Here is a 25,768-nt window from a genome sequence, read left to right on the forward strand (position 1 = left end):
CAGGATGCAGAAGGAGAGAGCAGGATGCAGGATGCAGAAGGAGAGAGCAGTTTGCAGGATGCAGGAGAGAGCAGGATGCAGGATGCAGAAGGAGAGAGCAGTGTGCAGGATGCAGAAGGAGAGAGAGAGCAGTGTGCAGGATGCAGAAGGAGAGAGCAGTGTGCAGGATGCAGAAGGAGAGAGAGAGCAGTGTGCAGGATGCAGAAGGAGAGAGAGAGCAGTGTGCAGGATGCAGAGAGAAAGGCAAAGAAGCAGCTGCAGCGAGCAAAGAGAGCAGGCGGGCTTCTCCTTGCCATGCGGCAGAACAGGTCTTTTCTTAACCAGGCAGGCTTAGTCTTACTAAAGAGGACAAAGCTTTATTTTTATAGATTTGGGTTTAATTCACTTAGCAATAAAAGGCTAGAGGCTTTTTCTTTCTCTATGCAATAAAGAAATTCATTTTTCATCCAGAATGAATGAGTTCTTTCTGCACTGGCAGTTGGGCTTTTGCTCCATATGCCTATGTAATATGGATGTATGTCTCTAAGTATATAAATATGAGAGAAATTGTTGGACCCAACAGGAGTGTATGCATGTGTATGAATATGTGTACATGAATGTGTATATGAATGTCTGTGTCTTTATGCACATTTACTTGTGTAAAAGTTTTTCCTTCTGTGAGCTTGACTCTCTTTTGGTTCAACAAAAATGTATTGCTTCAAACCTCCCTCCAGCCTGGCAAGAAAGAGGCAGAGAGGCAGGCTTCTGGGCAAGAGAGAAAGAAGAGCCACCAATTACTTAAGTCCCCTGTGGTTAAGTAACAGGTGTTAATTTGCCCAGAGGCCTGCAGCTTCTGCTTCAGAGTAACTTAAAGACAGGTAAACGGCATCATAGGAAGCAACCCTAATCTCTTGCAAGGCCACATCTTGCTCCCACCAATGCTCTATCCCCCTCAGATCAAGAGAGAACCCAGCCTGTCTAAGCTCCCAGCAGTTTTATGGCATCATGCATCCAAGAGAGGAATGAAATACTATTGCATGGACGGACTTGAAAATATCTGCGCAGTGGCATAAGCCAAGAACACCAGACTACATGCAATTCTGTTTCTAGGAAATGCCCAGACAGTTGTGGGTAAGGCAGTTCTGCTGGCAAGAGGTAGACGGCTAAGGGCTGGGGAGTCTGAGCAGCAGTCACAGGCACAGCCTCATACAACATCTGCCTCCTCCAGAGCTGAAGCAGAAGAGGGGACTGACCAGCTTCACTTTGCTGGGCCTCCATTACAACAATTACCCAACCCTCAGGAGGCTGCGACAGGAGGATAGTGTTCTAGATGAGTCAGCTACAGAGTGAGACCCTGAACAAATAACTTGCGCCAACATGAATGAACGCCATGAAGAAGCCACGTTGTGAGCTTTGATAATGTGTTGACTGAGAAATTCCACACAGAAGACGGCACTCTGAGTTTATGTGAGTTGTGCCCATCTGTGCTGTTACTAGCAGAGTGCAGGATGTTTGAGTACTGTGTGGCTGACCTTTGGTGAAAGTCCATGAGCTCACTGACAAGGACTGTGCATGCTGTTTCCAGGTCTCCACCACAGCCGCCCAAAGCCGTCGATAATGGAAAGTAGCGCTCATAGATCGCCCATTGGTGGAAGTCATGTCTGCAATAGTGGAAAGCAGAGGTCAAAACTGAGCAACACTTTATAACTAGAGGTCCTTAAGATCCTGAAGCGGTCTCTCTCAGAGGAACACACCGTACCAGTGGCTGGGCAAAGTGGGAGGCAGCCCTAGCAGCCTGAGAACTCATTGTGAGGCATTATCTACAAGGCAGGGGACCAGAGCTGTGGAAAAGCCTGCTCTCAGGGGCAATTCTGTGACCAAGACCTAGGCAGAGTTCTAATCCTGCAGGGTGACTGCTGACCACATCTATGAACCCAGGAAATGGAGCAGGTAGCCGTGCCAGCGCAGGCTGAGTTACCTGGTGGTCTGAACGGCTGAGAAATCGTGACTGGTGAGTGGCCACAGACAGTGGTAGTACCTACACACAGGGAAGGGTCTCGAGGACATGGTGACTGTTCGACTACGTGGAAACAGCCAAACACAAATGAGATATCTCACGACACAAAGAGTAGGTGAGGCTCATGGAGGGGCATCACTTTGTCCAAATGGGCTGAGATCTCAAGGATCAGGCGTGTGACTAAAGCAGGGAGGATGGCTAGGAACGGGATTGACCTGTGGAGTGTTTCCCAAGCATGGAAAGTCTTGGCTTCCATCCCCAATCTATAGCTCTGCAAAAAGGGGGGTGGGCAGGGAATCCCTAAAATGTGTCTAAATACAGTCTCAAGGTAACAGTGTTCCAAGGAGTTAGAAAGTGAGCCTGGTGAGATGGCTCAGCTGCTAAGAGTTCTGGCTGCTTTGGCGAAGGACCTAGGTTCACATCCCAGCACTGACATGACAGCTACATCTGTCTGTAACTTTAGTTCCAAATGATTGACTACCTTCTTCTGGCATCTGCAGGTCACACACACACACACACACACACACACACACACACACCACCCATACATATAAAATAAAAATAAATACTTTTTTAAAAGTAAAGTTAAAATGAGGCCTTAACACCACCCCCAGTCATGATGTTTCTGGTTTCTGGTGCCCATCTCAAGTAACTCCTAGGAACCCGCCCGCCCATATACACCTATTACCTCAAAACAGACAGCCCAAGTGGTCACTTGTTCTTATAGCCTCAGACCACTCATTGTGTCTGCTGTGGTTTTACCAAAATGCACAAAACAAATATATATATTTGACGTGTGTGTGTGTGTGTGTGTGTGTGTGTGTGTGTAGGCATGTCTCCGTTATGGGTTTTTTTTTTTTTTTTTAAATTTTATTCTCCCCCTGCACTGTCTCTGTTATGTGGTAACCCCAGCGTCTGGGGCATGCTGGCACATGGTTTTTGATTTTTCAATAAAGGAGTGAATGGCTGAGAGTGTGCTCATGCATTCTACAGTGAACCTGAGTCACGCTCAGGGTGGCTGTATGGACAGACAGTGGTGATGTTTCAGTGGCCAGCTCCCTTGGTGCCTTACCTTTCTGTGTCTGAGAGGACATCAGCTTCAGGCTTTATTTCCAGTTCCAGCTGTACCCAATCTCTGTAAGTTAGCTGAGTCACAGAAACATTAAGGGCAGAGATGAAACACAAAACCCACACTATTTATCAGCACTTGTCATCTTACCTTAAAAACAAAGGTCTGAGTTGGGCGTGGTGACGCACACCATTAATCCCAGCACTGGGGAGCAGAGGCAGGCAGATCTCTGTGAGTTCGAGGCCAGCCTGGTCTAGAGAGCAAGTTCCAGGACAGCCAGGGCTATACAGAGAAACCCTGTCTTGAAAAACCAAAAAACCAAGCCAACAAAAACCTCTGGAAACCTCTGTGTTCCATGTTGTAATGAACTAGAAAACTGGTGCATTATTGCATTATGGAAAGCTCTGACTATGAAATTAAAACTGTTGAAACCAGCATATTTTGTTTGAGACAGTCCTTCCTCTGTACCTAAGGCTGGTCTCAAACTTGTGGCTATCCTGTTTCAGTTCCCTAAGTGCTGGGATCACAAGCATTCACTGCCACACTTGGCCAAACCGCTCTTTTAACCAGCACGCGATTGACTTTTAATCAATTAGCCTGTTCCTGGTTAAATTAAAGAGAAGAAATTATTTTATAGGCAAGGAGTTGGGGGGAATAAATCTTGGTATAAACTGGGCATGGTGGTATAGTATTTAATCCCAGCACTCTAGGAAGAGGCAGGGGGGGATCTGTGTGAGTTTGAGGCCAACCTGGTCTACATGGGGAGTTCCAGGCCAGCCAGGGCTAGAGAAATCCTGCCTGAAACAACCAACCAGCCAAGCAACTAAACAAAACCCGGTAACCTTGATATAATACTCTCCTTCAAATATTCATGGCATCTTATATCTTGGTTTTTGTTATGAAAATTCTATTTTTTGTTATGAAAATTCTTAAAGCAATCTCACACATCAGCGTATCCTAATCTCAAAAATCTCACTTTCCATAAAAACAACAAAAATGATAACAACGACAACAACACACTATAGACCAACCTGCCACACATTCCCACGTGGACAAAGACCAAAGCAAACAGCAACACAAACAGAGACAGACAGACAGACACATGGAGGCAGTCAGGCCATGTGAAATAGTGGAAGACAGGGAAACCTACATAAAACTCCTTCTCCTTCAAGAGCTCCTGGAAGTTGTGACATCTCCACAGAGAGAGAGCAGCACTCTGCCAGGCTGCGGAAGGAAGGTACAGAGGCCTCCAGGGGACGCAAGCTGTGTGCTCTGGAGCACAAGGTGCTCGGGCCTCTGGGAACAATCTCAACACAACGAACTGAAACTGAAACAGACGAGAGAAGTTCACAGTCAGCATGAAACATTCACAAGGCACACTCAGGGACCATGCCCACCAGGACACCTTACCTACCCCCCTCTTGTGGACCCATCACAGCCCTGACATACACAGCATGTCAGTGAGCAAGGGAGGAGAAGGAACCCGGAAGCAGGGCTTGTCTCCCTGGGGTCTCCCTAAGCCCTGGCCTTGCTGGTGAAGGTTTGGGGTGCCTTGTTGGGAGGAGAGGCCCTTTGGTATACCCAGGCTGCATGCCCAAGTCAAGCCCCACATCTGTACTCCCCCTCCACTCCACCCCCACCCCTGTGAGATAGCCAAACAATGAGAGCTATACAGACAGCACCAGAGGGTCTCCTCAGTGACACACTACTAGCATCTCTTGCTTATCAGAGAGACAGAGAGGACTCTCTGCCCCTATTTAACAAGAACTTGACCATTCAGGTGCCAGGCCTTTGCATGAGACCATGCTGGGTCTTAAAACTGCGTGTAGGCCCTAGGCCCAGGTCTCTCAAAGCATGGCTGAAGCCTGGATCCTAAGACGCTTCGGGTATGATTTCATTTATCTGGGCTGGGCTTAGAAGTACAGAGACTCTTCCAAAGCTTGCCTGTGGAGTCTTTTTATTATTTTATTATTTGGAGACAGGGTCACATGAAGCCCAGGCTAGCCTCAACCCTGCTACATGGCCAAGAATAATAGAGTTTTTGATCAAGATCTTTTGATCTTCAGCTCCTGAGAGTTGAGGTTACAAGGTATGCTACATCTGGTTTATCTGGTGCTGGGGATCAAATTCAGGGCTTTTTACTAGGCAAGCACTTGACTAACTGAGCTACATCATCAGCTCTGTTTTATAAGATTCTCATTTTTAATGTGTGTGTGTGTGTCTGTATGTATGTAAGTAAGCCTACAGAGGCCAGGATGGTATGTTAGATTTTGTAGAACTAGAGTTACAGAAGGCACTTACTTACTTGTAGGTGCTAGGATCCAACCTCCAATCCTTCCAATGAAACAAGCACTCATAAGCACTGATCATCTTTCTAATCCTATTTATTGATTCTAATCCCATTTATTAATTGATTGATCGATAGATTGATTGATTGTGTGTGTGTGTGTGTGTGTGAGAGAGAGAGAGAGAGAGAGAGAGAGAGAAAGAGAGAGAGAGAGAGAGAGAGAAGGCATGTGTGGAGGTCAGAGGGTAGCTTATAGGAGCTGGTTCATTCCTTCCAACATATGGGTTTCCAGGATTGTACCCAGTTCCCCAAACTTGGCAGGTAGCATCTTTACCCACCGATCCATCTTGCTAGTCCCTCCTCTTTTTGGTGTCATTCAGTCATTCATTCATTCATCCATCCATTCACTTATTGAGATAAATTTCTCTATTCAATCTAGCATGGCCTGAACCTTTGGAGCTGGAGAGATGGCTCAATGGTTAAGGTTTCTTGTTGCTGTATTTTTTTCTTTCTCTCTTTTTTCCTTCCTTCCCCCCACCCCCTCTCTTTTGAGACAGGGTTTGTCTGTGTAGCCTTGGCTATCCTGGAACTCACTCTGTAGAACAGGCTGGCCTTGAACTGAGCGATCTGCTGCCTCTGCCTTCCGTGTACTGGGGCTAAAGGCATGCGCCACCACTCTCAGCTATGGCTGAGAACCAGAGTACAGTTCCTAGCACCCATGTGAGGGGCTCGCAACTGCCTGTAACTCCAGCTCAAGAAGCTCTGATGCCCTCTTCTGGCCTCTGTACACCTTACTCCCTGCCCTCACACATAATTAAAAATCACTCGACGACAATGAATGAACAAAAAACCCCCAAACTTTCACAAATCCATCTGCTTCAACATCTCAAATGTTCTCTCTGTTATCTCTGATGTGAAGCTTACAGTCAGAATCCAGGGTTCATACCCAAGAGGTGCTCAGCAAAATTCAGGAAAAGGAGGTCTGGGCTAATAACTTGGAGGTAGGTACTTGCTTAGCACATGTGAGTTTGATTCTAGTGTTGAAAAACAAAACTTGGGGTTGAGGATTTAGCTTAATGGTAGAGCGCTTGCCTAGCAAGCGCAAGGCCCTGGGATGGGTCCTCAGCTCTGGAGAAAAAAAAAAAAAAGAAGGAAAAACAAAACCCAACTAGCCAAACAGATAGACAGACAGACAGACAGACAAGCCTCCCTAAGCAAAACCACACGGGGGATAACTGTGGTTTAAGGCAAGACTCCCTTTTTCTTTTTTTAATGAATTCTTACCTTTTAACTTACTTATGCTATAAATATCAGTGTCTATTCAAAGGAGTAGCATATACTGAACAACTGTTAGGCCCAATTTGAATTCATAAGGAGATGCAACAGCAGGATTCAGCATGAAATCTTTCTCAAGCAGACAGCCAGGTTGTCCCAGAGACATCCAGACATGTCATGACACATGTTCTGAGGTAAACACAAGAAAGCCACAGAAGCCAGAGACCTTCAGATCAAAGGCAGGAATCTGAAACACGTACCTTTTTGATCAGACCTGGAGACAAACAGCTATGCAGGGAAGCAGGGGGCTGGGCAGAGAACTTGCATAAACAGTAGGAAATCGCTGCTGTGCAGAATCTGCAGTGAAGGGAAAGTAAACTGAGTTCACTGACTGAAACTTCCGTGTGTCCTGGACGACATGGCCTGAGGTCACTCCTTGACGTGAAGGACTGTTGGACCACCTTGCTTCAGGCTCAGTGCCTCCTCAGAGAGAGAGGCTACCTCCAAGAACTCACATCTGGCCTGGAGAGATGGCTCAGAGGTTAAGACTGACTGTTCTTCCAGAGTCCCTGAGTTCAATTCCCAGCAACCACATGGTGGCTCACAACCATCTGCAATGGGGTCTGAAGAGAGCAATGGTGAATACATAAAATAAATCTTGAAAAAAAAAAAAGAATTTAAACGAGAAGTCACATCCACACTGAAGGCAGAGACACGACAGACACACAGCATGTGTGAGCAAAGGCTCACTTGCTTGGTGTGTGTGAAGAGCCATACCAAGACTTAGGAGGAACGACGTGCACCCTGCCTGGCTCTCGGTCAGTCGTTCACCGAAAGGTGAAAGGCGCAGCCAGGAAGGAGGTGTAGGTGCCTCCTGCTCAGGTGAGCATCGCTTGTGGGGTTTTTATTTTGTTTTGTTTTCCTGTGTAAGGGGCTGAAGAGCTACAGAGAAAACATGTTCCATGTCTTAGGGAAGGCAGTGTCTGCTCCAGCACAGCAGGATAGCCTCAGCTAGAGTACAGCTCGGTTCCTAGCAGACACCACCAGCTGCAGCGCTGCCTACAAAGATGGAAGCAGTGAGAAGGAAAGGGAGACTGAGCAAGAACAGTGCTGAGCCGGTGCTAAGCCGGCATCACCACCCATGCCTGGGCAGCCTCACACCCATTCCAAGGAGCCCATAAATGTCACAAGCAACAAGAGACAACGCTGCTGGAGATGTAAGCCCCAGTGACCATGGCACAGCACAACACCCGTGAGCTACAGATGACTCAACATCAGAGCCGGCAGGAAACACAGTGCACGCTTATCCACTATCTCCGTTTAGTTTCTGTCTTGTTTTTTAGACATAGCTTCTCTGTATAGCCCTGGCTGTCCTGGAACTCACTGTGTAGACCAGGCTGGCCTTGAACTCAGAAATCCACCTCCCTCTGCCTCACAAGTGCTGGGATTAAAGGCATGCACTACTACAGCCCAGTTTCTTTACCTGTTCTTACATGTCCCTTCCTAAGCATTAGCAGAATTTCATATTCTGCTCTTTCCACTTGATGGATCTTGGGGAACCCTGTGTCGGCAGAAGAGGCGACCTAACTATCCTTTCCCAGTTGGATGGGAGTCAGGCTTTCTTCAACTGGAGTTGGAAATAGATGTGAGCTGCCACGTGGGTGCTAGAATAGAACCCAGGTCCTCTGGAAGAATAGCCAGTATTCTTAACCACTGAGCCATCTCTCCAGCCTGTGTCCTCTCGTAATTTATTTGCTGAATATCTATCACTTTTCAAGAAGGGAAGACAACAGCTGGTAAACTCAGGCATGGCTTACTTCATGCAGAAGAGCAGAGAGTCCCTCGTGCGGCAGGTCAGGAGGCTGTTTAAGAAGTCAGGGACACAAAGGCTGCCGGCAGGAGCAAGAACACCTGGATCCACCTCTGGAAGCATGGACCTGCACTCACCCAGATGGACAGCAAGAGCAGCCAAGCCCAGTACATGAGGGGCACTCAAGCTTGGGCCCTGAAATAAGGACAACATTACTGACAGTCTGTTCCCTAGCTAGATAGCTCAAAACCACTGAAGAGCAGCAGCTGGCATCAGTCTAGGCTCTGCACAGCCTGCAATGTGACCTGCAGGATGCAGGCGCCTACCTGGTGGTGGAGCAGCTGGCAGAGCCGAGTGAGTATTGCAGGGAGAAGCATGTGTCCACAAAGGGTCCTCACGAAAAGGACAGCCCAGGGGCTCTGCCTGCAGAGTCAGAGAAGTCACTGGCAGGTTAGAGCTTTGTACATTGTTTCCATGACCAGTCTAGGCATGTGAAAGCCAGGGCTCTGACAAACAGTGGTCTTTATAAAACACAGAACATCGATCTTCAATGGCATCTTCATCTGACAAGCTCAGCCTCGTCATCCATCTTCGGAACAGAGCTTGCCTTGCTTGGCCTATGGTCCCAGTACCCCAGGACAGATGCAAATCTACCTTACCTCTCTGGGGACACAAAGCTAGAGGCTGCCATTAGGTTCTGACAGAAGGCTGTGAGCAGGAGATCCACAATCTAGGAGGAAACACATCACTATGAAGCCATGGGCTCTCATCTGAGAGTGACAAGAAGAGGCCTATACAGCAAGGACCATAGCAAAGGCTGTACATGACTTTTATTTATTTTGTGTTGTAAATGTGTGTGTGTGTGTGTGTGTGTGTGTGTAGGCCAGCCATTTGTCTGCTACCACCTCATGGGAAATAGAGATCAAATTCAGGCTGCCAGGCTTGCATTGAGAAAGGAAGTTACAATGTAAATTGAAGCCAAATCATGGAACTGAATCAGTGTACCGTGTTACCACACAAGCTAGAGATTTGAAGGTGCCTCATGGGAAGATAGGAAAACACTGACTGTACAGGACAGAAGAGTAAACATTACAGGCTCTGCTGCTATAAACAGCTTTTGTCACATGGACTTGTTGAAATGCAACAACGAGTTGGTGCAACACAAAATAATCCCAGCACACCTGTAATCCCAGCGCACCTGTAATCCCAGCACACCTGTAATCCCAGCACACCTGTAACCCCAGCGCACCTGTAATCCCAGCACACCTGTAATCCCAGCGCACCTGTAATCCCAGCACACCTGTAACCCCAGCGCACCTGTAATCCCAGCACACCTGTAATCCCACACTTGGGATGTGGAGACACAAAGCCTCAGCTACAAAGTGGAATTAAGAACGTTTTAGCAACAAGCAGACAGATGAGGCTGACCAACAGTGTCCTGGCTAGTGCCTGAGTGCTCAACATCTCACTGCACACCTTTTATATAATCTAAGAAAGGCCACCACTGGGTCTTGAGGCCTCATGGACATACCGCCTGGTCCTGTTTCTGGAGTGTAGGAGGAAGGACACTAAGCTGAATCTTTGATCTCCGGACACTGCTGCCATCAACATTGCTGGGTCCCAGAGCAGCATTTAGTCTTTCAGAAACCACAGCCACCTGAGCAGATATAACTGCAAACACAGACGCAGTTATGTAAGGCATAGGAAGAACGACATGAAGAAGCACTGGCGTGGCCTCACAGGATGCTAGGGAGCACTGGCCAAGCTGTCACACCCAACGTGAAGCCTGCTCTGAATGAAAGGGGAGTCAGACTGCAGCGGCCACAGCCTGAGGTGTGGCACTTGCACTTGTCTAAGCACAGAGCCTCACAGAGCCCGGAGACAGAGGGTCACTACAAAGGCCTCAGTGACTCACCCAAGTACGCCAACTTCTGTTGCTTTGTCAGAGCTGACCTGACATTGTTAGCCTTGTGCTAATCACTGGCACTCTTCCTAATGCCCCACAAACCGCTACATTCTCGGCTGGATGTGGTGGCGAATGGGAGGCTGAGACAGGAGTATTATTGAGCTCCAAAACTTAGGCCAGCCTGGGCTACGCAACAGGCACTCATACGTACACACAAGGCCACACACAGCACCACGTTTTACATAGCAGCCTAGGAGGCTATGCTTGGATGTCTGAACCCCTGCCCTGAAGAAGGGTGTATGAACGAGCTACAGCCTCAGCAAAGCTGTAGCAACGTACAAGCTTCATAGTGCTTCCCTGAAAGGCCGTCTCGGCCTCTGTAAAATCAATCCATAGTAAAGTCAAGTCTATTCTGCATTAAAAACAGATTTTTGGGGTTGTGCACAATTGTGTATGCTCTGTGTGGATATGTGCATGTGAGGAATGGTGCCTGGAGGACAGAAGAGAAGTTGCTGAGGTATCTCTCCGGCCCCAAGCACTGCGACAGTATCCCCATCTCTCTGGTCCTGTCCAGGGTGGATATAGAAGCCACCATCCCCACCACTCTGAATCTCACCACGTCTAGTCTTTGGGCAGGTTCATCTGCCGAGTACTGAGCTCCAGGAATGACAGGCCAGCCTCTGTCACTATGGCAGCATGCAGGCACCCAGAGTACAGACACCACCACACATTGCCTCATCCCCGTTTCTCACCACTGTATTGGGTAGGGTCTGTCATTAAAGCTCTGAGCTCTTCGAGTGCTGCTGTGAGCAGTCCCAGGGGCTGTTCAGCACAGTCAGGTTCTGCCCTTTGAGCTGAGGTGGCATCTGAACCAGGGAGGGACATTTTAAAGATTAGGTCAAGTGGTAATCATACTCAATGACATTATTATAAATACAAAGAGTTCATATGCTTGGGGAAATGCTGCTGCGACCACTGCTGAGCACCACAGCCGTGTATCTCAGATGTGCACTCCACTGTGTAGAGAGCAGGCACAGTCTCTGGAAGGTCTTCTCGTTGATGATGGTGGAAATTACATATAATACCAAAAATAAAAACATCGACACAGAAGATGTCACTCAAGATGGAACACGTGCCTATAGTGTTCAAGGCACTGGGTTTAACTCCTAGCAACACACAAAAAAAGAAGAGAAAAGGAGAGAGCCTGGAGAGATGGCTCAGGGATTAAGAGCTATGCTTGCTCTTCCAGAGAACCCAGGTCTGAGTCCCAACAAACACACTGTGGCTCATAACCATCTGTATCTCCAGTCTCTGATGCCCTCTTCTGGCCTCTGAGGACACCACACACACATACATATTGGGGCAAAACACCCATATACAGAAAATAACATAATTTTAAGAATTACAAAAAAGTGACATATATAACTGTGAAACACACACACACACTTGGTGGAATGCTTGCCCAGCATGCAAAGCTCTGGGCTCCATGCCAGTACTACACATAAAACTGGGGATGGTTGCACATGCCTGTGATCCCAGCTCTTGGCAGGTGGAGGCAGAAGGCTCAGAAGTTCAAGGCCAGCCAAGGATACAAAAGACCCTGTTTAATGTAAGTACGTTAATAAATAATTTAAGCTACAAAGACCAAGCCTGAACACCGGCTCCTTTATTTGATGCTGCTCTCACTGCTGTCAGAGCCACATGGCGCTGAGGAATGGAGCAGGTAGGACATGCCAGCCCCACTTGGCAGGGATGCCAGCTCACGGGTCACAGCTTCCTAGGGTTAACCAGCTAGCTATATCACTGTTCTCATAGGTACAAAGATCCCCATCCCAGGGTTGGACAGATGGCTCCGTGGTTAATAGCTGTTGGGTTTGATTCTACATAGTGGCTTACTACTGTCTCTTCTAGAGATCTGACCCCCTTTCCTGGCCTCTGCAGACGCCAGGCATACACACAATGCACAGACATACAATAGGCAATAACACGTGCACATATAAAATAAAAAACCCTGCAACCTCCTACAAAGCAAACTGTCCAGTTAGAAAATAATCGCACTTGACTGCGGTATGCTGTGGGGCTTGAACTGTACATGGAGACATCAAATACAGAGCACACCATGCTTCCTAGAAGGGAGGGGCGTGGCTAACTGTCAAGACCTCCAAGACAATAAGCCCATGAGCTCATTGTTTGGTCTCCAGGTACCATGGTCAGGCAAAGTCACAGGCCTGCCGCACCTGGGTGAGAAAAATATGTCCACTGAGGACCAGCATGTCACAGAAATGCAAAGTACAGGAACTAAAGGTGACCAAGAGCCTTACTTTCAGCCTGCTTCTCAGCGGTGGCACAGGCTTTGCGGTAGGCATCGTATAACGACGAAGGAATCTTATCTGCTCTAGATAAAAAGAAAGCAATGCCATCATCAGCTAGGACAGGGTTTAGGCTCCAATGTCATCACAACAGTGTACGCTGTATCGTTTTGTGTTTTATTCCTTTTTTCGGTGCTGGGAATGAACACACTAGGCAAGCAATCTACCACAAGGCTACATCCCTAGCCATTTACTAGTTAGAAGAAAACAAATTACATCCAGGGTTTTAAAAATCATTAAAATATTCAGGGGACAGGCAGCAGCTTGTGTGACCATGTCTAGACTGCCTCTCTTACAATGGCTCTGGCCTGTGTTTGGGTTTCTTCTTTGGAGCACTGCCTCCTGTTTGAATTTTGCCAGTCTCAGAAGGTAGGGCTGCAGCAGCCTCATAGTTCCACGAGAATATCTGTGCCGAGCTCTCTGTGTGTGTTTATTTCCAGGGGCACCCAGAGCTGCATGTTACTCAGTGAGATGCCTGGGTAGGTCCATGTGGCCAGGTGGCTGTGGCCAACGCCACTGCAAACACAGACAGCCCTGGTTCCTATCAACACTTCAGGTCACTATGACAAACACTGTCAGTGAGGGAAGCTTGCATAGGAGTAGGAGTCTAGCTCAGTGGTAAAGGCCTTGCCTAGTGCACGCTGTGCCCTGGGCTCTATTCTCAGCACAAGAAGATAAAAAACTAGATGAAATAAAATTTTGTGGTTGTTTTCTCTTGATAAGAAAATGTCTTACTAGGTAGCCCTGGCTGACCTGGAACTTGTTATGAAGACTAAGCTATCCTCACAATCTCAGACATGGGCCCACCTCTACTTCCTGCTTCCACCTGTCAAGTACTGCATGTAATGCAGGGCTCAGCTGCAAATAAAAGTTACATAGGATCCTTAAAAAAAAAAAAGAGCCGGGCGGTGGTGGCGCATGCCTTTAATCCCAGCACTTGGGAGGCAGAGGCAGGCAGATTTCTGAGTTCGAGGCCAGCCTGGTCTACAGAGTGAGTTCCAGGACAGCCAGGGATACACAGAGAAACCCTGCCTCGGAAAACCAAAAAATAAAAAAATAAAAAGAGGAGGAGGAGGAAGGGAGAAGAGAGAAAGGAGGAGGAAGAAGAGGAAGAGGAAGACAGGAGGAGGAGGAAGATGATGAAGAGGAAGAGGAAAGAAATAAAGCCCTGGACTAAACTAACAATCATTTACAAAACTGGGTCCATAGCCAACGTCTATGACTCTGCAAAGTCAGCCAACTAATGTTTTTATACCACATTCTGCTAAACTTTCAGTAGAGCAGAATCTTGGACTCAACAAATAGTTCCAGCAAACAGAAAGAAGTTACCCAATTCATATTATAAGATACTAAACGCAGCCAAGGTACCTGAGAGACACAGGCATCAAATGAAGTTCCAGTCAGACATGGTGATCCATGCCTGTAATCCTAGCACTTAGGAGATAGATGTAAGGAGGTTAGCCTGAGCTACACAGTAAGACCTGTCTGAAAACAAATAAAACCAGGTGTAGTAGTGGATACCTGTACTCTGGGATTAAGAGTTGAAAGCAGGAGGAGCAGCAGTTCCGGGCCAACCTTAGCTACATAACAAGTTCAAGTGTGGGCTACATGAGACTGTTTCAAAAGACAGCAACATATGGATTGTCTGGTAGTTTGAATATGCCTGGCCCAGGGAGTGGCACTGTTAGGAGGTGTGGCCTTGTTAGAGGAAGTGTGTCACTGTGAGGTGGGCTCTGAGGTCCTATGCTCGAACTCCACCCAGTGCAGATGAGCCAGTCCCTTTCTGGCTGCCTTTGGATCAAGATGTAGAACTCTTGGCTCCTCCAGCACCATGCCTGCTTGGACACTGCCATGCTTCCCGCCATGATGGTGACAGACTGAACCACTGAAACTGTAAGCCAGCCACAATTAAATGTTTGTCTTTATAAGAGTTGCCTTGGTCCTGGTTGTCTCTTCACAGCAGTAAAACCCTAACTAACACAGATGGCTTGTGGTGTTTGTTCTTTAAAAACAGAACTTTCTATATTTGCATGATAGCCTTCCAACAGAGGTTGAGCTAATGTTTCTATTTACTGTATGGCCAACTGAAGTTAAAAGTAATGGATGCTATTTAGTCAGATGCTTTAAGCTTAACTTTACTTTCCTGTGTATGTGAATTTCTTTTTATTATTTAAACCTGTTGTTTGACAAATTCACACATGCCCACGATGTGATCTGACTACCCTACTCCCACCTCTCCACCTCCCCATGACCTCATCTACAGACCTCTTCCTGTTCACAACTATTTACATAGCTCCCTTGGAGCCTCATGGGCTGAGCAGTGGGTGCACAGCTCAGGACAATATTTCTATCAATAACCACTAGTTCAGCAGTAAGAAATATGCTCCATGACCCCCTTGCTCTGCTGGTTGTAGACAGGGCCTATCTTTTTTTTTTTTTTAAAGATTTACTTATTTATTTATTTTATGCATCTGAGTACACACTGTAGCTGTACAGATAGTTAGTTATTGGGAATTGACTTTAGGACCTCTGCTCGCTCTGGCCCAAAGATTTATTTATTATTATACATAAGTACACTGTAGTTGTCTTCAGATGCACCAGAAGAAGGTGTCAGATCTCAATACGGGTGGTTGTGAGCCACCATGTGGTTGCTGAGATTTTGAACTAAAGATCTTTGGAAGAGCAGTCAGTGCTTCTACCCGCTGAGCCACCTCACCAGCCCGACAGGGCCTGTCTTATGTGGCTGCTGCAAGGCAACCACACTTGGAAGGTGATGACTGCAATGGCTGTCTAGAGTATAAAGGATGGTGACTCACAGCCCTTCACCTATCTGTGGCTCTTAAATACACTAAGGCTCAGGAAACATTGTGGGAGGAAGGGCTGCAAATATTTTAAATATTCTATATAAATAAATAAATAAAGGCCAGAATGGTGGCACAAACTTTAATCCCAGTATTCAGGAGGCAGAGATGGGGGTATTTCTGAGTTCCAGAGCTACTAAGTGATACTCTATATCAAATAAGTAAATAAATAAATATGATGATAAGTATATAAATAAATAAGAATCTCAGGGATGGTCTCTCCTTCCACCATTTTGGTCCTGGGGATTGGACTCAGATTGTCTGGAGTGACAGTAAGCCTCTATCCACTGAGCCACCTCACTAGCTTAAGAAATAATCTTACTATTAAATATGAAAAATAATTTTTACTTTCCAGGCTCTGTACCCTTTGTCCTGTTACATCCTAAAACTAGAGGTAGCTTCCCACATCCCTCAGGAAGGAAGGCCTTTCAGACATGAAGCAGTTGGCTGTTGGCTCCATCCTGTGGGCCAGCCAGATGAGGCCTCATCCTCTGCACATAACCAGAGGTCACTCGTACATCTCTGAATGGGAGGCTTTCCAGGGTTCTCATTCCTTCTTCTAAATCCATCTCTTGCCATGTTTTGTTTTGTTTTTGTTTTTTTAAAGATCTTGACCAACTAATTTGGAGTCAATTATCTTAGGAATAAAACACATGTGTGGTAAATTTTCTTTATAAAAGAACTGAAATTCTTTGTCCCATTAAAACCCATTGGAAAAGCTTGGTGTGGTGCATGCCTTTAATCCTAGCATTCAGGAGGCAGAGGCAGATGGATCTCTGAGTACAAATCGAGTCCAGGACAGCCTGGGCTACCCAGAGAAACTCTGTCTCGAAAAACCAAAAACCAACTACACAACCACACAACCAAATAAACTACCAAAACTCCCTGGACACAGAGCAGCCCCTGTGAAGTTCTTGCTTACCTCTTCAGAGTCTCTATAAAGGCGCCCCGGGAGTCAGGAACCTCCGGGAGCTGTGAGGAGAGTACTCCTGTGAGTAGGGGCAGTGAACGGACAGCTCAGACAGCAGAAGGTGACATATACTCACCACTCTCGGTGCAAGCAGCGCGGGGAGGAAGTGTGACACGTAGTAAGGCCTCCTGAATATGCTGTGGCATAGAAAGGTAGACACACTATGATGAATGCAGGAGAAAGGCTTTTCCCTCCAAGCGGCTCATGCCCCAAGGATTTCCTCTCTATTTTGACTCCTTCCATTTTGTAAGACAGAGCCTTATGTAGCCCCATTGGCCTCAAACGCACTAATGTGACAAAACCCTGAGTTCCTGTTCTACCCGCCCCTATGTCTCAGGCACTGAGGTTACAAGTGGGTGTCTCCAGGTCTGGCCAGGCCCTAACACTCATTATGTGGGGTTTGGTTAGGTTTGTTTAATTGAGACAATATCTCAATATCTCAGCATTGCTAGCTGGCCTGAAATTCACAGAGCTCCTCCTGCCTCTGCCTCTGAAGTGCTGAGATTAAAGGTGTGTGCTACCACACCTGGGCTTCAGCCATGTTTTTTTTTGTTTGGTTGGTTTTTGGTTTCTTTGTCTTCACTGTTCTAAGGCCATGGGGGTTTCGATGGGGCCACCATGAGCTTTCTGCTTAGAGGTGATCTTGGGGGATGATAAGTTGGGCTTAGGTCACTGAGAGCAATCGCAGTACAAGATGCTCAGGGCTCACAATGAACTCAATAAAGCTACCCAGTTCCCCAGGCTGCGTCCACACTGGTCATTCCAGAAGCACCAAGTAAAAAAATCTGTTGCTGCTGGGCAGTGGTGGCGCACGCCTTTAATCCCAGCACTTGGGAGGCAGAGACAGGCGGATTTCTGAGTTCTGAGGTTATTTCTCAGTTCTACAGAGTGAGCTCCAGGACAGCCAGGGCTACACAGAGAAACCCTGTCTCAAAAAACAAAACAAAACAAAACAAAAAATCTCTTGCTAACCTGTGGGTCAATAATCCTTTATTCTCACATGGGTTCAAATAGGTACCATCTAATGCCTGTTTCAAATATCGAGGGTACTGTGTGCTGTCGCAGAAGTGAACACAGGCTTGATGTGAAGGCACTGATCTTAGGAGACAGAGGCAGGCACTGAGTTTCAATTGAAGCCAGCCTGTTCTACATAGAAGTTGCAGACCAAAATTAGACATAGACCTGCCCTCACTCTATGCTACCTCAGACCTCATCTTTGACACAGCATCCACACCGATCTGTGGATCATGACAGAATGTGACCCCTCTATCCCATGTGACCCTGAGATCACAAGGGAACTGACTTCAAGACTCTCAGTATAGTAGTGTCGGCATGGCCATATCTGAACATGCTGTAGGCAGCAGGTGCTCCCCTGATTTGAACATGCTGTAGGCAGCAGGTACTCCCCTGATTTGAACATGCTGTAGCATGCAGGTGCTCCCCGGCAGCCTGTTCCTACCTGGCCTCCAGGACAGGCATTGGGATCTTCCCTGTTTGTTCAAACACCATGATGGCCTTCTTAACATCCTGGACTGCTTGGCTCTCACGCTAGTTTCATACACGGAGGGAAAGAAAAAGGAAGAAGATTTGAAAGTGAGTAAAACAAGTAGAAAAACCTGGAAGCAACTTGGTCCTGCTGCCCTGAGTTTTACATACTGTAGAGGTAAAGGGTGAGATGGGGACTGTTCAACCTGGAACATTCCCACATCCCCCAGGCCATGCTGTTTGGACTCATGTGAGCTCTAGGGTCAGCTCAGCTCCAAAAGCCAGTGCCACCATCCCAACTGCACTTACTTTCTCTCCCCCCCTACCACCCGACCCCTGCTTCTCTTCCAGGAGAGAAGGTGGAAGAAGGTTTCCACATGGGGTGGGCCAGGCCAGGATAGAGGCTTAAATTTGAGATTTAAAAACATTATTAAATGTCAAAGTTAGGTATGGTGGCAAATAATCCAGGTACCCAGGAAGCTGAGGAGTTTAAAGCCAGTCTGGGCTACAGAAAAAAAATGGGGATGAGAGAAACAGAGAGGCAAAATGGCTCATTGCATCATTAACAGGTACCTGCCATACCAGCCTGGGAAACCTGAATTAGAACTCTTGGATCCTCACGAAGGAGAAAACACAAAGTTTTCCTCTGACCTCCACATTGCACAGGCATGGCCCATCCCTCTGACATATTTTATAAAAAAATAAAAATGCGCCAAGCAAGATGGTCCAGGAGGTATAAAGTGTTTGCCACCAAGCTGCTGTTCAACCCTCAGGATCTATGAGGTGAGAAGAGAGAACCAATTCCTGTGAGTTCTGCTCTAACTTCTGCACATGCACCATAGAAAATCAGGTCAGGTTGGTTGGAGCCTTTAGTCCCAGCGCTCTGGAGGCAGAGGCAGGCAGAGCTCTTTGAGGCCAGCTGACCTACAGATCAAATTCCAGGTCAGCCACACTACACAAAGTGACCTTGTGTTGAAAGAACAACAACAACAACAACAAAAAGTAGATAAAATTAAATTAAATTTAAAAACTGTAAACTAAAAAATCCCGAAGAATGTTCACTGCAGCACAGGCCTGTCTTTGGACATGGCTACTCTCCTCTGCGAGTGTTGTCAAACAAAGACTCCAACGGACAGTACAAACAAAACACTTTCAGGAAAACAGCCAACCCAGCCTCACTAGTGATGAACCAAGTAGAGGATATGGAGGGCCAAAATACTCAAGTCCAGAGGCGAGGGAACCAAAGACCATGGGTCAACCAAAAGCAACGTTCATTACCTCAGCAATGTCCCCAGGGGATGACAAATCCTCGTAGAGTCCCACATTCTCCAGGGAAACCTTCAGAGGGCAAAATAAGCACGTGAGTACAAAGATGCACACTGGGTGCTCCCGGGCAAGGCTAAGGCAGGGGCCAGACTTGCCTTAAGGTCAGCAAGCCTCGTCTTGGCCAAGGAGATGTAGTCTGTGAGGAGGGGATGGTACTTGCTTGGCACCAGAGGTGGGTGGAAAATATGCACCTACAAGAGAACACAGCACAGCAGTGTCAGGCCACAGGAGAGAATGCCACGGGTTCCCTGGGACCTGAGCGGTACATGCTAATGAGATACAAAGTTGATGGTAAGAGATGTTCACTAGCAGGCATGAGACGTGTAACTACTGAAATCAACTCACAAGGAGTTGGTTGTAATGATGCACACCCGTAGTCCCAGCACACAAAAGGATCATGTCAAATTCAAGGCCAGCCTGGTCTACATAGCAAGCTCTAGGCTAGCCAGAAGTATTTAGTGATACTGTCTCAAAAGAAAAAACAAAAAAAAAAACCCACAAGAGAAGGCCCTTCCTTCTTGGGAGAAAATGAAGAAACCAGGTTCTGTGAATGGGAGGGAAGGCACGGGTATGGAGCTCTGAGGACACCCAGCAGCTCCACACCACGGGCCCTGTCGCCTAGAGAAAGGGTACTGCATGAGCAGACCGTCAGGGTCCATGCCAAGTCAGGCCTGTGAGTAAACAACATGCTTCATAGCTCTGGCTGAGATTATAGGAAACAGACCTGAGGTGCTAGGATGGAGAACCACGAGTCCAGTGAGGGGTAAGAGCCAGCCAGCCATGCTGCATAGCATGAGGAGAGGTCAAAAGATAGGACGGGAGAGGATTTGTCAAAAACGAAAGGAAACACAAGTAGAATTTGCTCACAAGTCTGCACAATGACTTCACAGTCCATAGATCTTTGGTCAAAGTCAGAGAGTGGGAAGAAAGGCTCTCGGTGTCCAGACCTCTCCCTTCTCAGAGCTGGAGGTTGAGACACTCAGGAGCTCAAGACAGGATACATCAATGATGCTGGTGTGCTTGTGTGCCTGTGTGCCTGTGCATGTGTCGATCACAGCTCTATTATCTATACCAGCACCTGACAGTCTTAAAGAATGGTTAGCTTGGCCACAAACAATAGTGTATAAGAAGATGGGGGTCCAGACTCGGGGCAAGAAGACAGGATTGGCTCTAGTTTCCCACGATGACTGAAATCTGTCATTCCCTTTGCTCGAATATCCTGTTCTCTTTGGAAAATAAGTTAAACTTAGCAAAAACAGAGCATCAGAGCTTCAGGTACTCAGCCTCAAAATAAGTAGGGGGGACGGGGTTAGCTGATACAAAGAACAGTAACCCTGCCAAGCAGTCCCTCCTCGTTTGAAATGGTGTTTCACTGCTCCTCACGATGGATTTGAATCCCTGGGCTTCTGTGGTCTCACGCCCAGGCCTTGAGTGGCTGAGATCATAGACTACTATGCCCAGTCTCAGACCCTTTGGGAGTTTGAGACAGCATCTTGCTGTGGAGGCCTAGACAGAACTTATGATCCTGCTGCCTTTGCCTCGGAAATGTTGGGACAACAGCACTGTGCCACCATCTCTGGTTTTGAGATTTGTTTCTCTTCTTGTTTTGAGACAGTGTCTCACATAGCGGTCCAGCCTATCCTGAACGCCTGTGCAGAGCAGACCTCTCTCACACTTGTGGTGATCTTACCTCTGCCTCCCAAATGCTGGGATTCAAAGTATACACTATCATAGACTTGTTACAAATATTCCAACAGTAGATACATGCCTTTTATTGAAAAACAAACAAACAAACAAATAAACAAAAACTTCTGGAAGAAATGACCATTGTAAATCTGGAGGTATCTCTAATGAAGATTTTTTTTTTTTTTTTTTTTAGTAAATTTAATATGTATGGATGTTTTTAGTATGTATGGTAGTCTGCGTGCATGTCTGCCCATTGTGTGTGTGCCTGGTGCCTGCAAAGGCCAAAGGAGAGCATTAAATTTCCCGGGAACTGGAGTTATAGCCAGCTGTGGGTGCTAGGAATTGAACCAGGGTCCTCTGGAAGGACAAACTGCTGAACACCTCTCTAGGACCTATTACTTGAACACATAAAACCATCAAGGTAAAAATTCATTAATGTGCCTCATTTCGTTTAAGGCAGAAATCGACCTGTGTACATTCACTGACCTCCCAGGCACTCTTCCTCCTCAGTATCTTCCCAGACCCCACCTGGACCTGCGCATCGTTCTGAGAGCCTATGCAGCGGGCACTTTATCACACGCTGGTAGAATACTTGCTCTTCCCCTGAGCTGGACGTGTGAGTGCTCTAGGTGCCTGTGCTGGCTCACTGTCCATCAATGCTGGGCATCGCCTGAACTGTCTGGAGAAGGGGCAGAAGCCAGCCCTGGCTCAGAGGAAGCTGGGGTGACCCATGGAGACAGGACATCACAAGCACACAGCCTTTGGATGCAGCGGTTGACTTCTTACCTGCATGTACCTCGGGGCTTCCCAGGGCACCAAGTCAGACAGGAACTTGAAGAGGAAGACTAGTGTTTTCTTGCTGCAGCTGTGGTAGCCATGTGAGCTCCCAAAGGATTCCTGGAGAGAGCAAGAGAGCACGAAAGCGCATGAGCCCCAGGGGCCGCTTACTCTAAGTAGGAGCCCACTCTGCGCTGTGCTGGCCAACAAGAGTTCAGTAGCTACATCAGCCCAGACACAAAACTGCTACTAAAAGGAGAGAAGTTTCGTTCAGAGACTTTAAAATGTGCCAGGGATGAGAAGTCACATTTATTAAAGAAGTCACAATTGCTGAACAAATAGAACCTCTGGACAGGATGAGGTGGTTCAAGCCTGTAATTCCAGTAGTTGGAAGACTGAGACAGGACGAGTGGTACCAGGATACATAGTGAGTTCCAGGGCAGATTGGACTAAACACAAAACCTGTCTCAAGACAACACGGACAAAAAGAGGGTGTAGATACAGCCCACCTGGTGCAGATACAGCCCACCTGGTGCAGATACAGCCCACCTGGTGCAGATACAGCCCACCTGGTGCAGATACAGCCCACCTGGTGTAGATACAGCCCACCTAGTGCAGATACAGCCCACCTGGTGTAGATACAGCCCACCTGGTGCAGATACAGCCCACCTGGTGCAGATACAGCCCACCTGGTGCAGATACAGCCCACCTGGTGTAGATACAGCCCACCTAGTGCAGATACAGCCCACCTGGTGTAGATACAGCCCACCTAGTGCAGATACAGCCCACCTGGTGCAGATAGAGCCCACCTGGTATAGATACAGCCCACCTGGTGCAGATACAGCCCAACTGGTGCAGATACAGCCCACCTGGTGTAGATACAGCCTAGGTGGTATAGATAGAGCTTAGCTGGTGGAGTGTTATCTAGCATGCACAATGTTCCAAGTTCAATCCCCAGCAACTTCTAAGAAACAAGTGTGGCCGGGCAGTGGTGGCGCATGCCTTTAATCCCAGCACTTAGGAGGCAGAGGCAGGAGGACTTCTGAGTTCGAGGCCAGCCTACTCTACAGAGTGAGTTCCAGGACAGCCAGGGCTACACAGAGAAACCCTGTCTCAAACAAACACAAAAACCCCAAGCCTGTACCCCAGCACTCTGGAAGTGGAGACGGATGGACTGAGGATGGAAGTTTATGTAGTGTATCTGAGGCCAGCCTGGGCTACATAAGACCCTGTCTCAGAAACAATAACAAAACAAACAAAAATAAACAAAAGTAGTAAGTATGGGATCCTGTGAGTATCAGGAACACAGAGGCCCTTAACAAATATGTCCATTTCACCAGCTTGGGACTCTCTTGGTATTTATTTGTCTCCAAACTCACCAAAACCAGAAATGTCACTCCACGGTAGGCAGTCAAGGAAAAAGGCCCAAATGGCTGCTCCCCGTGACCCCAACCAAAGCCACTGAGATCATGGAACAAGAGTCATGCCTGAGGCAGCCCTGCCACCTGTGGACACTGTGAGAGGACAGGGCTAAGGCATGCAGGGACAAATTAATCATAACTGAGTTTGCCATACATGAACTTGTACATGTGAAAGCTGCCAGCCCACTCAACAGCACACAGACCTCTGCTATGCAGGCCACAGGAGACGGGCAGTGCCCATTTGAGACCAAGCATAAAGCTACAAGTGAGCTGAGGCCTTGCGATGGCTTTGTGGAAGCAGACATTTTGCCAAGATCAGACAATTCTTTTGCATGTAGGATTGCAGATACTAAAACAGCATTCAGCCAGGCAGTGGTGACACACCTCTTTAATCCCACCTGGCAGGTGGAACCGAGTCTGAGGCTAGTCTGGTCTATAGAGTGAGTTCCAGGACAGCCAGGGCTATACAGAGAAACCTTGTTTCAAATAACCAAAACCAACCAACCAACCAACCAAACAAACAAAAAAGCCCCAAAAGTGGGCTGGAGAGATGACTCAGTGGTTAAGAGCACAGGATGCTCTTCCAGAGGTCCTGAGTTCAAATCCCAGCAATCACATGGTGGCTCACAACCATCTGTAATGGGATCTGATGCCTTCTTCTGGTGTGTCTGAAGACAGGTACAGTGTACTCACACACAATAAATAAATAGATCTTAAAAAACCCCCAAACCAAAACCCACCAAAAGTGAATTGTTGACAATGCCCTGAGAGACTCTGAGGTCAGAGACACCAACTGCTACACGCAAAGAAAGCAGCTCAGCAACCCCAACATCCTGATTGAGACTTAGCACCCCTACATCCCGACTGAGACAAAACTGAGTCTACTCAAGGCTGCCTGTAGCCACTTAGCTTCCAGTTCTGTTTTCTAACTACAAGAATGGCTAAATAGAGCCAAAGGGACATGCACCTAGATTTGGAGTCACAGAAGTCACTGACACCCTGGAACAGGAAAGCTCTTTTCTGGCACTGAAGAGATGACTCAGCTGTTGACAGCACTTGTTCCTCTTGCAGATGATCTGGGTTCAGTTCCCAGCACACACACACATTAAATATCATTTTTAAAATATCACAGTATACACATATACATGTGGAAAAAACACCCCTACACACAACATAATAAAATTATTATTATTTTTGTTGTTGTTGTTTTTTTGAGACAGGGTTTCTCTGTGTAGCCCTGGCTGTCCTGGAACTCACTCTGTAGACCAGGCTGGCCTCGAACTCAGAAATCCTCCTGCCTCTGCCTCTGTCTCCCAAGTGCTAGGATTAAAGGCGTGCGCCACCACTGCCTGAGTAAATTATTTTTTAAACTAAGTAAAATTACATCTATCTAAAGACCCCATACAACACTGCTGAGCTAAACTAGCAACCAAATTAGTAGGGTTTTGTTGGTTTGTTGTGCTTGAATATGTGTGACAAGTTCTCACTCCTGGCTAATGTGGAATTCACCATGTAGTCTCAAACTCAAGAGATCTATCTACCCACTTTGCCATCTGGGCGCTGGCCTTAAAGGCATATGTCATAATACTCCATCTTACATTTATTATTTTTTTTAAGATTTATTTATATTTTATGTATATAGGTGCTTTGACTGCATACCGGAAGAGAGCATAAGATTCCATTACAGATTGTGAGCTGCTATGTAGGTGGTGGGACTTGAACTCAGGACTTCTGGAAGAGCAGCCAATGTTCTTAGCAACTGAGATATCTCTCCAGCATTAATAGTTTTAAAAAATATCTAGCCAGGTGTGGTGGAACATGCCTTTAATCCCAGCACTTGGGAGGCAAAGGCAGGCGGATTTCTGAGTTCGAGGCCAGCCTGGTCTACAGAGTAAGCTCCAGGACAGCCAGGGCTACACAGAGAAACCCTGTCTCAAAAAACAAAAAAACAAAACAAAACAAAACAAAACAAAAAATATGTAGATAGAGAGCCTAGCCACATAGTTGATTCTGATTTAAAAACACAGGGCATCAAGATGACTCAGTTGGTAAGGGCACTTGTACACAGGCCTGACATCCTGATATCACACAGATGACAGCAAAGACAGGGAACTTGTCCGAGAATGGATCTGTGTGAGGATTCTGAGTGCTTGTGAGAAAACTCCAAGAAAACAAGGCAAGAGTCTTGTGATCGCAGTTTCTTCAAAACCATATACTTGTTCTTGGTGTGTGCATCCCTGCTCCTCCCAGGAGTAGCAGATAGGACTGAGTTCACTTTAGCTTATCCATTAATGACCTCCATTACCCTCGGAGTATAAACTGTCTGACGCTCTGAATTAAGTCGACTGTTGCTTAAGACTTTACTCACTTCATGTTCAGGCTCCCCTCTCCTGGGTCTAACTGCCTCAAGAATGGTAAACAGAAAGGACTTCTAAGGGCTGTTCTCTGACTTCCATCAGACACAGACAGACAGACAGACAGGCACACACACACACAAATTACGAATATTAAAACAGGCACTTGAGCAGGG

General features: G+C 47.0%; 1 protein-coding gene across 3 annotated transcripts in view; it reads right to left on the reverse strand.

Annotated features, from left to right (window-relative positions):
* Window positions 1-25,768, reverse strand: part of Fanca (FA complementation group A) — a 59,635-nt gene that overhangs the window by 15,297 nt on the left and 18,570 nt on the right. For 2 of the 3 annotated variants that reach the window (XM_031341726.1, XM_031341725.1), the window contains exons 15-30: window positions 21,827-21,937; window positions 19,450-19,545; window positions 19,307-19,366; window positions 18,003-18,091; window positions 16,620-16,680; window positions 16,496-16,545; window positions 12,665-12,738; window positions 11,096-11,209; window positions 9,969-10,108; window positions 9,097-9,167; window positions 8,764-8,860; window positions 8,445-8,632; window positions 6,888-6,984; window positions 4,216-4,392; window positions 3,069-3,142; window positions 1,512-1,640 (exon numbers count right to left, since the gene is read on the reverse strand). In XM_031341726.1, coding sequence (XP_031197586.1) covers window positions 1,512-1,640; window positions 3,069-3,142; window positions 4,216-4,392; window positions 6,888-6,984; window positions 8,445-8,632; window positions 8,764-8,860; window positions 9,097-9,167; window positions 9,969-10,108; window positions 11,096-11,209; window positions 12,665-12,738; window positions 16,496-16,545; window positions 16,620-16,680; window positions 18,003-18,091; window positions 19,307-19,366; window positions 19,450-19,545; window positions 21,827-21,937 — 1,628 coding nt within the window. Of the gene's footprint in view, window positions 1-1,511; window positions 1,641-3,068; window positions 3,143-4,215; window positions 4,393-6,887; window positions 6,985-8,444; window positions 8,633-8,763; window positions 8,861-9,096; window positions 9,168-9,968; window positions 10,109-11,095; window positions 11,210-12,664; window positions 12,739-16,495; window positions 16,546-16,619; window positions 16,681-18,002; window positions 18,092-19,306; window positions 19,367-19,449; window positions 19,546-21,826; window positions 21,938-25,768 lie in introns of those variants that run through there. The other variant, XM_031341727.1, reaches the window with a different exon arrangement.

Source organism: Mastomys coucha, unplaced genomic scaffold (assembly GCF_008632895.1).
Source record: "Mastomys coucha isolate ucsf_1 unplaced genomic scaffold, UCSF_Mcou_1 pScaffold22, whole genome shotgun sequence".
NCBI lineage: Eukaryota > Metazoa > Chordata > Mammalia > Rodentia > Muridae > Mastomys > Mastomys coucha.